We start from the raw sequence: 15,651 nt of genomic DNA, 5'->3' as shown, positions 1-15,651 counted from the left end.
CCATAACAACTGTAAGTGATTTATAACATAGAATTCACTGCTTCTCAGCAATTAAATTTGTGTAGTTGTAGTTGTGCAGCTGCTGAAGCAATGCATTTGTATGCTTCACTAATTAGTGTTAGTGTCAACACAGCAAAAGCAGCAGGAAGCGTGGAAGTTTGTGCGAGTCCATGAATGCTGATCATATGATCTTAAATATGTCGGCACTGGATGTATTATTGAATTTCTGTATGAATCAGTCCATTTAAAACTAAGTGAGAAGAAATTTTGTCAAGGCTCCTGTGTGCCTCAGTATCCCGTACAAGAATTATATGAAGCACCTGGGTGCAGATGGCTCTGAAATGCAAATTGAATACCATATCGGGGTAATATGGTGCCACAGGTCTTTTCTGGGTGAGAGGGGTTTACAAGAACAGATCTGAAATCTGAATCTTCCCCACAGTGCTTGTCACTGATCTATGACATTACATTAGATCACTCCAGGTAAGGGGAACTGAAGTGTCAGGATATAGACATAGGATGCAAGCATAACTCACCTCCCCAAAAAGATAGTCACCTTCTCAGATTTGTATAGATGTACTGTAGGGTATGTAGTATTAAAAATATACAGGTATATTAATGCATGTACTTACTATTTATCACAGCACAGTGTACTTCTAACCATTTTGCAGGCCTGCAAGGCACTCAAAAAAAATTCTGTCAGGACTGCTGCATCTGCATACAGTATGCAACCCAGGACAGCATGGCCACATAAGATAATCTGAGAAGGCAATACCGAGGCTCGATACGGAGCGTGCACGCACAGACACGTAGCATGAGTTCAAAATGTTACAAGATGCCAGGTATACAAGCTGCCAACGACTCCAACACAGCAGTGGTCAACTCGTCTTTCGTCACAGATCTGACCAATGAAAGCGCTCGTTTCCTGTGGTTCCTGGACTCCTCGTGCGGAACTACAGTATATGTCGAGCCTCGGCAGCCAAAGAAGTGGAAGGAAGGGGACGGAGGAGAAACCTGCGTATCGTGTAAGTGAAGACGTGTTGCCCGTGTCTTAATGTGCAAATAGTACGTCGTTAAAGGCCAAGTCTGCCACGCCGGATCGCAGCGATGCAATAAACTGTAGATGCAATGTTTTAATTTAGTGAAATGCATTTCACCTTTGTTGCACTCCGCTCCCGGAAGTTACGCAGGCCCAACCTGTTTTTGTGTTTGTTTTCCTGACAGGCGCTCGGGGTTCCTGCTGTTGGCTTTATCTCCGCCACCGCAATAAAAATAGATCACGTCGGCACATCACAAGCGGAATACACAGGTACGTTTCTCCGGCGATCTCTTCGCTTTTATGTCATATCTTTTTCTTTGTTCTGTTAATTTGACATTTCTGTATTAGCCAGATCGCTAACATTAGCTACCCATCTGTCTAGCGAGCTAGAATTGACGAGCCAGCTATGCTTTTTTTCTTTACGTGCATTTATTTTTAGCAGTGAAATTGCTGGGGGTTTGTTCTTTAAATAGACATATCATACATTGTAATTCTAAATTGCTGTATTTCTCACATAGAGCCCACATACACAAGCACATCCCGTAAGAATGGAGCTAATTCAACAGATAGACTGATGTTATTTACATTTTAACACGAAATTTCAGATTTCTACGTAGATACTGAGCAAGATCGCTAGATAGATGGTTTGATGTCTTAACTGCCGTAATGGAACATGTACCTGAAACAAAACAGGATATAAAATTCAGCGTTTTGTGGGAATGGTTGCTATGACGGATGGACTAGTGAGAGGTAAGTTAACATACATGGAGGAAATCCGTCTAGCTCGCGCCAACGTTTAATCATCTATAGGTATCTATATCTGACGTTATCAAAAATGTAACCACGCTGGCGTGGCAGGTGATTGTGTTCTGAGCAGCCAAGTGAAATGGCGATATTTGTTGCTAATTGCAGAAATACATTTCATCTGCTGTTACCAGTATCTAGATGACCAAAAAGGTAACGTTTACTCTCAGCCATGCCGTGCAAGTAGCATAACCCCTTGTAGATGTGTGCATTTTGAATGATACTCATAGCAGAACGAACGGGCTGGTGGCTGATGGTTTTGTTGCATTCTACAAATGAAGTTGTTCCCTAAAATGATGTGGAAAATGAACTGCGTTTTTAGGACGACTGACAATTGTATGAATTTTTAGCCGATTTAAACACGCAGAGTTTTCACCCAGTTGTTTCAACTAAGTTAAACGAGTGTCATGAATGGTTGAATGGGGTGCCGTTTATAATTGAAAGCGCTCCGATTTCGAAGTAAGACCTAACACGACCACTTCTCTGTGGAAAATTAATTCAGTTGGTGGTTTTATGGTTCAGTTTCTACTTATGTGTTTAAAGAACGTTTTTGTATACCTGACCTTTCAATGCTCGTAAGGTTCAAAAATAGTAAGGCGAGGTTTTTAATGTTTCTGACTAACCCTTGCGCTGGTAATGATATTAGACAGCAAAGTAATTCAGCCATGTATATGGAAAAAATAGTCTCGAAAAACGAATGAAAGGTTACTAAAAGTTTTCTAAACTTATAAAGAGGCGATTTGAGTAGCATCTCTGCAGTAAAGCGTGAAGCCAAAAATAGGTATGGAGGATGGAGGTTGTTCAGACTTAATGAGGAGGGAGTTTGTAATGAGCTTGTTGTTTTTATTATTAAGACAGAGCCAGGGTTATGCTTATTTCTCGTGGGGTTTAGGTGAGTCTCAGTGGAGTTTTGAATACAGGATAACTGTCATTCATACACAGCTCCTACAGTGCAGGCGCAGCCTTTTTTTTCTCTCTGGTCAACTCTACTGATGTGTTTTAAAGTCTAGAATCAAGGTGAAGGATTTGAGCTCATGACAAATCTAAACTTCACGAACACCTTGTGAGTTGTTTTAATGTGTTTTAACATCTGTGTTGTGGAAATGCAGTGCAAGTTCAAACGCTTTCACATTGTATGTTTGACCTGTATTAGCCACTCAAGCTTTTTCAGAGTCTGCTCTGGCTAATTGAATTTCCGGGTTTTAGTTGAGCTGGTTGATCTTCAGGAAGCAGCTGATAAGGAGGTCTAATCACACGCAGTAGTAAAAAAAAAAAAAAAACTCATTTAGAATCTGAATATTATCTGTCAGCTCCTTCCGGTTCCATATTGGGTAATTGCATACTCTGTTTTACGGCATGCCTCACAGGTGGTCCCATTTTCATCTCCCGTTACTTGTACTAAATATGGGCAGACTCAGGATTAGGGCATAACATTACAACAATCCCAAGCATTTGCAGTTATTAGGAGATGACTGTGAATGTTTTACTTGCTGATTTAACAACTCAGTTATAGTATCTCAGCTCAGTTGCAGTAAGCCATAAACAAACAACGGTTTGGTACAATACAGTGATGTACCAGTTAGACCTTTCTGAATCAGTTTGTTGCTGAGACAGTTCATTTAAAATATTTTCAGTGGGTATTTTGCACGTTGAATTTATGTAACAAGAGCAAAGTACATGTTTATGATTATTATCCGTTTGATAGAAATGGACATGGAACAACATGGGCAGCATCTGGGTTGGTGGCCTATGCTATGCTGAGAATGGAACTCCAAAGACCTTGTGCGAAGTGTGTTTTGGAGCAGTGCACACATCATGCCTCAGTGACACTAACATGAGTATGTCCCCTTTCGGCAAGCAGTCAGATGGACCAGCAGGCCCAGTCCTACATGCTCGCCAGTCTGACGCGGCCGCACTCGGAGCAGCTGCTGCAAGGCCTCCAGCTGCTCCGGCAGGACCATGAGCTGTGCGACATCGTGCTGCGTGTGGGTGACTCCAAGATCCACGCGCACAAGGTGGTCCTGGCCAGCATCAGCCCCTACTTCAAGGCCATGTTCACGGGCAACCTGTCAGAGAAGGAGAACTCGGAGGTGGAGTTCCAGTGCATCGACGAGGCTGCCCTGCAGGTACACCGCAGGCGTCAGGATTGGGAGGGAGCTTTTGGGGGGCTTGGCCCTGCAGACCTTAAAATGATGCTCAGTTTGACTGAATCTCAATGGACACGTTTCTTAGGAATGTTAATGTCAGTGAAACTTTAGGATGTGTTGTGCCGTTAGTGAAATTGTAATGAGTGTATAAGGATGTTTGTCGGATGTAGCACCCACTGGTCCACATGACCGCCCTTGAGCGTGTTTTGGTGCTGCTACATCAGAATCAGGCTGGAGGCATCCAATCAGGAGACAAATGTCACGATTGAAAATCTGAAACGTGCCTCTGGTCGTGTTGCAGTTGAAGGGCAAAAAAATGAACCCCCCAGCTGTTGTCTCTGTTTCTGCAGGCCATTGTGGAGTACGCATACACAGGCACGGTGTTCATCTCCCAGGAGACGGTGGAGTCGTTGCTGCCAGCCGCCAACCTGCTGCAGGTCAAGCTGGTCCTGAAAGAGTGCTGCGCCTTCCTGGAGAGCCAGCTGGATGCTGGCAACTGCATCGGCATTGCGCGCTTCGCCGAGACCTACGGCTGCCATGACCTCTGCCTGGCCGCCACCAAGTTCATCTGCCAGAACTTTGAGGAGGTGTGCCAGACGGAGGAGTTCTTTGAGCTGACGCGCGCCGAGCTGGACGAGATCGTCTCCAACGACTGCCTGAAGGTGGTGACGGAGGAGACGGTCTTCTACGCGCTCGAGTCCTGGATCAAGTACGACGTGACGGAGCGGCAGCAGCACCTGGCGCAGCTGCTGCACTGTGTGCGCCTGCCACTGCTCAGCGTCAAGTTCCTCACGCGCCTCTACGAGGCCAACCACCTGATCCGTGATGACCACGCCTGCAAGCACCTCCTCAACGAGGCACTCAAGTACCACTTCATGCCTGAGCACCGGCTCTCCTACCAGACAGTGCTGTCCACGCGGCCACGCTGTGCTCCCAAGGTGCTGCTCGCCGTCGGGGGCAAGGCCGGCCTCTTTGCCACCCTGGAAAGGTAACACTGGCTCCCCACCTGAACCCGTACTTTGAAGGGTTAAAACATGAAACTTCCAGTGGGGGGGTTGAATTGGGGGTTTAAGGGAAGTTAGTTTTGTTACATTACATCATATTATTTTCATTTAACAAACACTTTGATCCAGAGTGACTTGCATAGATTACAGTTTTTACATATTATCCATTTATACAGCCGAATATTTACTGAGGCAGTTCTGGGTTAAGTACCCTACCCAAAGGTACACCAGCAGTGCCCCAGTAGGGAACTGAAGGGCTGCTGGTTCAGTTACGAGCCCTCCTCCTTACCACTATGCTGCACTGCTGACCTAGTTTCCATCAATACATATCAGCACAAGTACTTTGTTTGGCCATGCAGTGGTCCTGTCCCAGAAGAGGAGGGATGTGACATGTTTTCTTAGGAGCATTTTAGTTAGCATCTGACTTCATTCATGGAGTGAGTGATTTTATAATACAATTCTCGCTCAGCTTGAGCACTGGGATGGCTCACGCTCCGAAGCTCAGATACATTCTTTGGGTAGAGTCCAGTATGCCCCGTAGCCATGCGGATCTTAGATCAGCACTCAGTAAGTGTGAATGCCTCATCAGAGACCAGTGCTGTACAAAGAAGCAAGGAGCAGAGGGAGCTTTTCTGAAATGTGATCCTTCATTTGAGGGGTGCCCTCAGTGGCCAGTCAAAGACCCTGGTCCCCCCTCCCCCAAAATCATCCCCATGGACTCTCTTTTGTAATCTGTCGTTCATAATTTTGGAAATTTTGTCTTGGCATAGCACGCATATGTCATTGAGCCTGCTGAGAACTGTGAATGAAAGTTTGGGATTAGTTGTTATTCAGGTAGTTATGCCCTTGCTCTTTAACAGCACCAATACTGTTGCTTGCTTGTGCACGTCAGGCCTTTTGTGGCAGAACTCTCAACCAAATGGTAACTGGCAGGGATCCACAGCAGAGCAGAATGAAGCCCACCTCCCTCGATTCAAGAAAAGCTGATCTGTATGCTCACAAGCATCCCAGCTGGTAGCGTTTTTCAATGGGGAAGAACAGGAGTCTGTTGCAAAGTGCGTGACCCTAAACTGCTTTTAGACTGCTGAATGTATACTACCCTGTGTGTGAAGGAGCTGGGCAAACTCACATTTTAGAACAGTTGCCTTGTAATGTGGATTTTAAATAGGAGTAACAAGTTATTTGTCTTTCTATTCAGCTAATGACCTCATTTTGACTTTCTGACACCACCACTACTAAAACAAAGAAAATAGACATCAGAAGAAAATATATTATTTGTGTCTTTAAATTGATTGTTTTAAATGTGTGGTGATTTGAGATTGTTTTAGAGTTCCGAGTGCTTGGTTTGTAGTGTGGTGGTCAAACAGAGGCTGACCTTTCCTAGTCCTTATAAAGGCTGCGCTGACGTGCACCCTGGGACCTGCAGAGAGAGAAAAGGTCTGGCAGCCCAGTCAGAGGGCCCTCTCATGCTTAGTGTCTCAGATGTTGCATGCCCTGCTTATGAGGGTGTGCTTTATAGTGAGTGATCAAGTCCTGTATCTGTAAAAGAAGCAACAAAACCTAATTGCTTTGTTTCTCTCTTTCTCTCTCTCTCTCTCTGTTTCTATCTTTATCTGTCTCTCTCTGTCCCTCTGCCCATTTCTCTCTCCCCATCTCTCTTTCTCTCCCTCCTTTGTCTCTCTTTCTCTTTGACTCTCTCTCTCTGTGCCCCTCTCTGTTTCTCTGTCTCCACCCCCATCAGCATGGAGATGTACTTCCCCCAGACAGACTCATGGATCGGGCTGGCCCCCCTCAGCGTGCCCCGGTATGAGTTCGGTGTGGCGGTGCTGGACCAGAAAGTGTACGTGGTGGGCGGCATTGCCACGCACATGCGGCAGGGCATCAGCTACCGGCGGCATGAGAGCACGGTCGAGAGCTGGGACCCTGAGAGCAACACGTGGTCCACGGTGGAGCGCATGGCTGAGTGCCGCAGCACGCTGGGCGTGGTGGTGCTGGCGGGAGAGCTCTATGCCCTGGGCGGCTACGACGGCCAGTACTACTTGCAGTCCGTGGAGAAATACGTGCCCAAGGTGAAGGAATGGCAGCCCGTGGCGCCCATGACCAAGTCCCGCAGCTGCTTCGCCACTGCTGTGCTGGATGGCATGGTGTACGCCATTGGGGGCTACGGCCCCGCCCACATGAACAGGTGAGGCGGGGTGGAGGGGTGGGGTGGGGTGGGGGTGGGGGGGTCCTTGTCCCGGTTCAAAGGTCAGACTTTTGGAAATGGGTCAGTAACTCACAGTATTGTGAGTGAGTGAGTGACTGTCTGTGTGTGTGTGTGTGTGTGTATATATACACACATGGGTGTCTGCCCCTTCATGCTTGGTCCCCCCTGCCCTGTGATAAGGATCAAACAGCCTCACAGTGGCCTTGACCAGTCTTCAAACAGTTCTCTCAGCAGGCTGAGCTGCACATCAAACATGCCACGTCAGAACCTGCCTTTAACTTTTGTTTGTTCCTACACCTGAAGGATTTTTCTTTGGTGTACGCTCTTATTTTTATTAGACCACAAGAGATCTAAGCTCTAAGTCCCTAACACACATAACTATATATTCCTGTTCCCTTTTTCTGTTGAAAATCACAGCTGTAACAGAGTGTTGTCTTGCTGGTGTCATGTATTAATGTTCTAGATGAGGGCTGTGATGTTGATAATATCACTTCGCCGCATGTACTTTTCCCCTAGAGGGGTCTCTGTTGTCGTTACCGACAATCTCCAAGACTCCCTAAATCCCCCAAGAGGGAACCTGTTTGCAGTGATGTTTGTTTCCATGGGGTCCTTAGAGAGTGCAAGACCTGGAGACAGGCATGTTTACCGCTCTGTTTATTTCATTCTTTTCCAGTTCTTGCATCTCATGTGGGTCATATTTCAACCTTTTCTGTACATGCTGGTTGTATAGTGAGGTAGTGTGACGGATGGACGTTCGGGCTACAGCAGTTCAACTTGTGCCTTTTTTTTGTGCCTTTTAACATCCAAGTGAATGTTACTTAATTTGAATCATTTGAAATCATATTGTATGTAATATTCTGTGATGACAACAACAAAAATAAGAATAACAAATATGTCTGTTAGCAACAGGTGGAGGGGCAAGGCAAACAGCCCAGATGACTGTAAATGACCGCAAACCTCAACAAGAAATAAATATGCAAATGTTTAATAGCTAGCTGTAGTGTACATTTAGTTCACTGGCTAGTCAGATATTCATTAATGTTATTACATGCAGAAAGCAGCCTTTCCTTTCCAGTTTGCTGCCCAAACTTTATTTGATTGCACATTGAGGGTGAGAACTCATGTATTGGTCCTTAGAAACGTTCATGAGTTTTTGCTGAATGGCCTAGAATCTGTGGTCATGCACAGAATGGCAGATTACAAAAAGCACAATCAGTCGATGTGCAAATTGTGTTTATGGCCATTGAAACCATATGGGGTCACTCCAGAGATGTCACCACTGCCATTTCAATTTCTCTGACTTTGCCAGTGGTGGGCCATGTCCCCTGTTGAGGTGTTGAGGTCTCACCCCTTAGAGTTCTCCAGGTTTGTATGTTTTATGAGGTTTTTTTTTTTTTTTTTGAATGCCCCTGGAATAATGTCCATTTTTGGCCATGTGACAGAGGCCATAATTACTGCAGCTGACAGTTTTAGAATGCCTTCTACCCCAATGGACGAAACTACAGTACAGCAAAAGCCCTCAGTGAGCCACTTTAATTATAACTATAGCCACAAGTAATATAAATACTGACAAATTCATATAAATAACAGAAATAAATTTGTAGTAATACTGTTCAGTGTAGCGCAAGCTAACCTAAACACAACTGTAGAAATGTTTGAAACCTTGCTGACATATTTATCCCATAAAGGCAGCATTGCCTTTTGCAGACCCATGTTTAAGAAAATAAACTCCTAATGAGGGTTGTGTTGTGCTTGTAGTTTCTGGCTGCTTCATACCTCCTTGTTTTTTATGTGTCACAGTCTCCTGAATATGACAGAGCAGCAAAGCCTCCATAACAGTCAAGGTTTATTAACAGAATCTGTTGAAGTGAGTTAGCTCAAAATATCTTGTAAAATGATAAAGGATGTGAGTTTTCCATCAAGTCAGATCATAGCAAGGAATTACATTTCATCAAGGACTTCAAGCTAAAACATGATTTTTCCTGATCAGAATTGAGCAAAGTGTTGTGTGAATTCCAAGTGTACTTGGGGTGCATTTTTAATAAAACTACTATTACTATTAAAATCACTATTATTGTACATTTGTTTTTCACTAGGAGTTTGGAATAATTTTGTGTCCCTGAAACTATATTGTACCTATTTGATAATAAAACCAAGGGGAAATACTTAGAAGTAACAAGCATGCATTAAGTAAATGACCTTCGTATGGCTGATTTGTAACTATGTGGTGCTTGCATATGGTTATTTATTACAGCTGTGCTATTGCTTGGTCATTATGTGTTTTACAACATATACTAACCTGAACACAGTGCACAACATTTAATCGCTGCCCTGAGTCTGTGCCTTAAAAGTTGTGGATTTTGCATGCCCTCGTCTAGAGGAAACATCGGTGGGGAGAGGGTGGGGGTTAATGTCACTATTTGCTGTTGTGACCTGAGGCTCATAACAGGGTAATAATCAGGATTATGACCGTACACTGAGTACAATGTGCTACATTTGTCGGGCACTATTGAGGTCTGATAGAAGCTTTGTTTTTGTTATTAATGTTAGTGTTTGGTCTATGCTCTTATGCAGCATGGCCCACATAAGGGTTTACAGTTTCACATTTGTGCTGCTGGATCTACAACTTCTCCTTTGCTCTTCCTTCCTGTCTCTTTGGTTCCTTACATTACTTTAGATTTTTATCATTAAGGGACCCTCTTGGCTAGAGCAACTTGCATAGGTTACAGTTTTATCCATTTATTTGGCTGGATATTTACTGATGCAATTGTAAGTTAAGTACCTTGCACAAGGGTACAACAGCAGTGCCCTAGCAGGGAATCAAACCAGCAACTTTTTGCTGATGAGCCTTGTTCCTTACCACTACACCACACTGATGCCACTGGTAGGATGGTAGGAAAAGCACCAGCCTGTCTCGCATATGGGCGCTCCATGATCTGCAGTTTCCTGCTGTGAAGTAGAACTGAGGCAGTGTGAACCCCATTAATGTCTGGAGCTGCCTCATGCTTGTGTGCCAGTAGCTTATTTGGTCCAATCAGAAATGCTCAGATTGATCAGGCTCATAGAATGGCAGCTTAGCCCACTGAGTTGTTAGTAAAACCTCAGTTTGGTCATCCCTAGGTTGTTCCAGCTGTTTATCTGCAGATTGTGTTGAAGCCTTTGCCCTCAACTGACACTGTCTCCCTTTCTCACAGTGTGGAGAGGTACGACCCCAGCAAGGACTCCTGGGAAATGGTGGCCCCCATGGCAGACAAGAGGATAAACTTTGGGGTTGGGGTCATGCTGGGGTTCATATTTGTGGTGGGAGGACACAATGGGGTCTCGCACCTGTCCAGTATCGAGAGATATGACCCGCACCAGAATCAGTGGACGGCGTGTCGGCCAATGAATGAACCCCGGACAGGTGAGCACTGCGTGCACCGACACCATTTTACACACAGAGTGGCAAGTTTCACAAGAGCCACGGCAAGACTTGTGTCGTAGAGGAACACCTCGGGTAAAGAAAGTCAGACAAACTCTGATGTATGAAGTGCTTTAAAGAACCATGAGCAACACGCAAAAAGCAAGTGAAAGACTCGAGTTAACCAAAAATCTGCAAAGCTCTTTGAAGCAGAAAGAATAGAGGAGAGGTTTAACAGGAGCTCTGTGTTTCTTTGTGCTGCAGGGGTGGGTTCTGCCATTGTGGACAACTACCTCTATGTGGTTGGAGGTCACTCGGGGTCGTCCTACCTCAACACCGTCCAGAGGTACGACCCAATCACAGACAGCTGGCTGGACTCGAGCGGCATGAAGTACTGCCGCTGTAACTTCGGCCTGACTGCCCTTTGACCAGCGGCGCCGCTGCCTAGGATCCCATAAGGGAAGGCAGGGACTTTGGTTTCCTTTTGTTTTTTTTCAGCTTCTTGTTCCTTTCTGCGTGCTGGGCTGAATAGGGAATTGAGGCGGCATGGAAACGAAGGAGAGCAGGCTTTGATTTTTTTTTTTTTTTTTTTTTTTTTAAAAAGGACCCTTTTTTCCTGACATGGGGACCACGGAGATGGTCAGTGGGACCTGGGGGGGTGGCGTCGAAAGAGAGGATACCAATTGGAAGACACCTTCGAACAGGGAGGAGTCTGCCGTTGCTGGACCGAGATGAGGACTCTGATTGGCTGAGCCATTCAACTGAGAATTTTGAGGGAGCTCTGTCTCTTTGGTTCAGTTTGGGAACTCTTGTGAGGTTTTTTGTTTGTTTTTTTTTTTTTTGTTACTTTTTATTTTATATCATTAGCATTACTGTTTGGGCTGGGACAGGGGCCACCCCCTACCGAGACGCCATGTGAACTGAACAGGTGAGGGGAAGCCGGCCACTGTCAGTCTGCCCACATTATTTTTTGTGTCACAATGACATTTCTTGTTTGTTTCTTTTCTATTACCCATACGTTGACTTTTATTCTTTTTTTACGTTTTCCTGCTATGAAGATGAAAGAGTGTTCCCGGCTTTTTTTGGTTAATCCTAAATGTGTGTGTATGTTTGTGCATGTAGGACTAAATAAGAATGCGCGTGCGTGTGCCCGCGTGTGTGTGTGCCTGCATGTGTGTGTGTCTGCGTGCGTGTGTGTGTGGGTGTGACATGCTCAGGCAGGTTACAGTGGGTCACGCTGAATTAGACATCTGCATCAGTGAACCAGTGCTTCACAAAATAAGGAAAAAAATGAAAATCAAAAAAAAAACTTTATATTCACTTAAAAAGGGCTGCCTTTTTCTCTTTTGTAAATAGTTGAAATTAAAAGAATATATATATAGAGAAATATATCCTCTAGTGCATTGCCTGTAAATGTTTTCTGCACTGGGTCACGCTAGGGGACGTGTTGTGTGCGTGTGAGCGTATGTATGTGTGTGTCGTGCATTTGTGTCTGTCTTTCATGAGTAGGTCAGGAGAGATGGAGGAAAAACAAGCCCACCACGATCTCCAGAGATTGCCATACCACCAGGCTGGCATTTGCCATGCAAGTGATCTCAAACAGGAAGAGATATCGCTGTCTTTAAGAGCTGATTGATCACTGACCTTAACCAGTTGCATCGTAAGAAGCTTCTTTTTCAGTCTCCTGCCGGAAGCCCCCATCTCCCCCCCACCTCTCAGACTTCCTTTAGTTTCACAGGTCTTGAATAGTGATAATGTAGTTCTTGCCGCAGAGCCACCGTGGAGGGAGTTTTGTATGTACTACTCTTATCTGGTGCTATCTTAGGATTCAGGACTAAGCTGTCAATGATGTCTTTATGGTGTGTGATGCCTCATTTTGCATGGGTTACCTTTTACATATTTCTTTGTTCTTTTTCCTCTGCTGTGTGTGTGCGCGTGTATGTCTGTCTGTGTGTATTTCAAAAGCTCAAAGTTGACAGGCTGACCCCATAATGCAATAAAGCACTATACTAAGTGGTGAGGCAGCCTAACTGGTTGAGTTCCACAAAGCTGCAGAATTTCATAGTCATCCACTGAGTACCGTGGACTCTCCATGGTAAGTGGGATCATTTAGGGTAACCATTGGTCCGGTTAACCAAGCAAGACTCGGTACTGGTATAGATCCTGTCTACAAGACCAGGGCTACCCAAGCTCCATGTGCTACAGTATGTCTGGTCATGAGTCATGACCCGCCATGGTGTAGTGGTCAGTGGATACTAGTGGATGGTACTACCAGTTTAGATTTTGTGCAGATTATGGTGTTCCTGGTCACTGGCAGTCAGATGCCCCTTGGCCCTGCTGTTGTCCTCAGACCTAGACCCCAGTATGGCTCTTTCCCCTGCCCTGCTTTGTAAGAAATCCCCCGCCACCAGCTTCTCCAGTTTGAGTAGAAAGTTCAGAACATGAGTTTGGACGTTCCATCCTTACCCTTCAGCCATCGCAGAGGGGCACTGGGGGGTGGAACCCTGAGGAAGGGGGGCCCCTGGCAGTCACGCAGACACATCAGTGAGAAGTGCCAAAATATGTCCTGCATTCACAAACCAAGTGACACTTTTCCCACCTCTCCTAGAGAGGGCAGGGCTCCAGCAAGTTAGCCCGCCCACTTTGAGGGTGGGGAGGATGCAGGCTGTGTGGTGTCTGCTGAGGGAGGGTGTTGCATTGGGAGAATTCCTGCCCTTCCGAAATGGATACGGGCACACGGAACCCTCTAAGAAAATATACCTAGGATTGTGTTGAGTTGAGTTCTAGAAGATTGTCTTGTGTGACAGGGAGCGAGGTACTTACCTACCCACAGCACCATATGGGGTACAGTGACACCACCCCAACAGCAAGGGAGGGTTTCACTTATGGGGAGGCGAACAGTTGGGGGAAGTAGTTAATCTTATTGGAAGGAGGGGTCAAGGACGGTGATAGGCCGCATTATAGAAGTTACTAGAAGGAGAGAGTCTGCATTGTGTGTTAGTGTTTGCATGTCTGGAATCTTCATAGCTCTGCATTGCACTTACCAAGTGAATACTTAGTGTATTCTTTCTGTACATATTCTTTTTTGAATTGGGGTCAATAGCATTTAGACAATGCAATAAGCCTTTATCTTTAGATGAATTAGTTTGGGGTTTGACTTGATTTCTCTCTAAGCCAAGGTGTTTCTGTCAGTCCTTTGATGGATTTGCGTGTGGCATGTCAGTGTGTGTACGTATGTGCGTTTGTACGTATGTTCATATATTGTAAGTAGTTGTAGGATAATCTATTGTATGATGAGAGCTTTTTTAGACATGAATATCATCATCTCAGCTGTCAAAACCATCAGAGTTTGCCTTTAGAAACAAACAGCGCTGTTGCTCATTGAAGCAGAGGAAGGGGGCGATCAGAGGCTCGGTCCCGTGTCAGTGTGTGTACCTTTATCATGCAGATAGACCAAAGTTATCTCGCCTGTTCAGAGCAGCCACCCATATGGTACACCTGTATGCTTTCCCTAAGCGTGCTACCTGATAATATCAAGTGAATTGTAGCCTGTGTGCTGGATCCAATCGTCAAGTAACAGCTAGGCGGATTTTTGCGAGAGAGAGCTTTATGCTGATGGAAACACTCACAGTGGTGCCACCTCTGACTCGGAGTGGACCATGCGCTCTGTGTCAACCTGACAAAATTTTTATTTTTTATAAATGTATGCCGTTGCTCTGCAGATAAAAGGGGGCATTGGGCAATTTTTATATGGACAGGGACATGCATGGATATTGACGATTGAAATGTAATATACCCAGTCTGTGCTGTGTCTGTGTGTGTAAAATGATCGGACATTGTCGGCGAATTTTCTTTTGGAAAGAGCTCGGGTGCGGAAGTGCTTATGACATTGAGGCTGCCCCTGAGGCGGGCATGTGTCTTGCTGCCTGGGGAACATTGGAGATGGTTCAGAGGGTGAGGGATGTGCCTTGCTGTATTTGTGCCATCCCGGTGACCCTGTCATGGCACGGCTACCGTGGGGCTGAGGTCAGAGGTCATTCCACCTCTCAGGCATGCTGATTTAAGTGACGTCTTTCTTTGCTGGGGGGGTAGCTTCCTACAGTAACCAGCTTTTAAAGGTTTAAACCCCATCCCATGTCTTAGGTCTGCAAAAGCAACCACTGTTCTGAGGATGGGTGAGGCTGCAGCTGTGCCTTTGGACTGGGAAAGGCCCTCCCTGGCAAGTTGGCCAGTGCTCTTTCTCGGCCCTTAGGTGGTTAGCCAGTCCCCTTGCCCTCCCCTTACTCAGTTAGCCGGTCCCCTAGCCCTCCCCTTTGTCAGTTGTTGTCAGCTAGTCCCAGGGTTTGTGTTTATAGAATGCAGAAACTGAGGCTTACCAACTGATGCTTTCTGACAAACCAGATAAACTAGTAATCTGCAGCTGTGATGGAGTCTTGCTTCAGAAATCTGTTTATTTTGTTCTCCTTTACTCCTAACTTCTATATTAACCCCCAAAGACACCATCACCAAATGGAACCTTGACATCTGTTTACCATACATGCATATTGGTAATGTAGTGCAATAATATTTTGAAACATTTTCTCTTCTATTAGCCATTTATTTAACACGTGGATGGATGGAGTGCATAAGGCTACTGTTGTATGTCAGCTGTTATAATATGTGTCTGCTTGGTGAAATTTGGTTTTCGTATACTCTCTTGTTCAAATCTTGAAATGCTTTGTGAGGAGTGGAATGTCTCTCCCTTTTTATCGAGACTGACATTGTTAAAAATGGGAAGCCCCTTCAAAAAGGTACCTTCTCTTAAGGTACCGTTACAAGAGTAAGATATATCGAGATCAAGGGTGGCCTGCAAAAACATGCATTTGAAGACTGTTGAGTCTTGCTTTTAGCAATAAGCATGTTGGTTTTGATTCAGGGAGCCACTTTTCCACAGCCTTCTGGCAAGCTTTAAGAAATGTTCATGTGAGCACATGCAGAAGCTCCAGTGAATTTCATTGGTCAGCTCCCAGCTCTCAAAGCAGCTCTCAAAGGGGTCTGTGATAAACTAGCCA

At 45.3% G+C, this 15,651-nt stretch overlaps 1 protein-coding gene across 4 annotated transcripts; it reads left to right on the top strand.

Moving 5' to 3' along the window:
* Nucleotides 1-956: 956 nt before the first annotated feature.
* LOC118787126 (kelch-like protein 28) lies at nt 957-11,756 on the top strand. 4 transcript variants are annotated; one of them, XM_036542571.1, is made up of 8 exons: nt 957-1,025; nt 1,225-1,309; nt 3,705-3,969; nt 4,341-4,978; nt 6,736-7,179; nt 10,395-10,603; nt 10,865-10,946; nt 11,205-11,756. In XM_036542571.1, the coding sequence occupies exons 3-8, from the start codon at nt 3,709-3,711 to the stop codon at nt 11,218-11,220; spliced, it is 1,650 nt and encodes a 549-aa protein (XP_036398464.1). In that variant the 5' UTR covers nt 957-1,025; nt 1,225-1,309; nt 3,705-3,708; the 3' UTR covers nt 11,221-11,756. The 4 variants fall into 4 exon arrangements, with proteins under 4 accessions (XP_036398464.1, XP_036398460.1, XP_036398463.1 ...); XM_036542567.1 differs by lacking the exon at nt 11,205-11,756 and having other exon boundaries at nt 10,865-11,147; XM_036542570.1 differs by lacking the exon at nt 11,205-11,756 and having other exon boundaries at nt 3,702-3,969; nt 10,865-11,147.
* Nucleotides 11,757-15,651: the final 3,895 nt, after the last annotated feature.

This window comes from Megalops cyprinoides, chromosome 12 (assembly GCF_013368585.1).
Source record: "Megalops cyprinoides isolate fMegCyp1 chromosome 12, fMegCyp1.pri, whole genome shotgun sequence".
Classification (NCBI taxonomy): domain Eukaryota; kingdom Metazoa; phylum Chordata; class Actinopteri; order Elopiformes; family Megalopidae; genus Megalops; species Megalops cyprinoides.
This window is presented reverse-complemented; position numbering and strand designations above follow the sequence as displayed.

Coding starts and splice junctions, on each gene's coding strand:
- LOC118787126 (XM_036542567.1), top strand. CDS start 3,709: ATGGACCAGCAGGCCCAGTCCTACATGCTCGCCAGTCTGACGCGGCCG. Junction 4,979..6,735: donor CTCTTTGCCACCCTGGAAAG/GTAACACTGGCT, acceptor CACCCCCATCAG/CATGGAGATGTACTTCCCCC. Junction 7,180..10,394: donor GGCCCCGCCCACATGAACAG/GTGAGGCGGGGT, acceptor CCTTTCTCACAG/TGTGGAGAGGTACGACCCCA.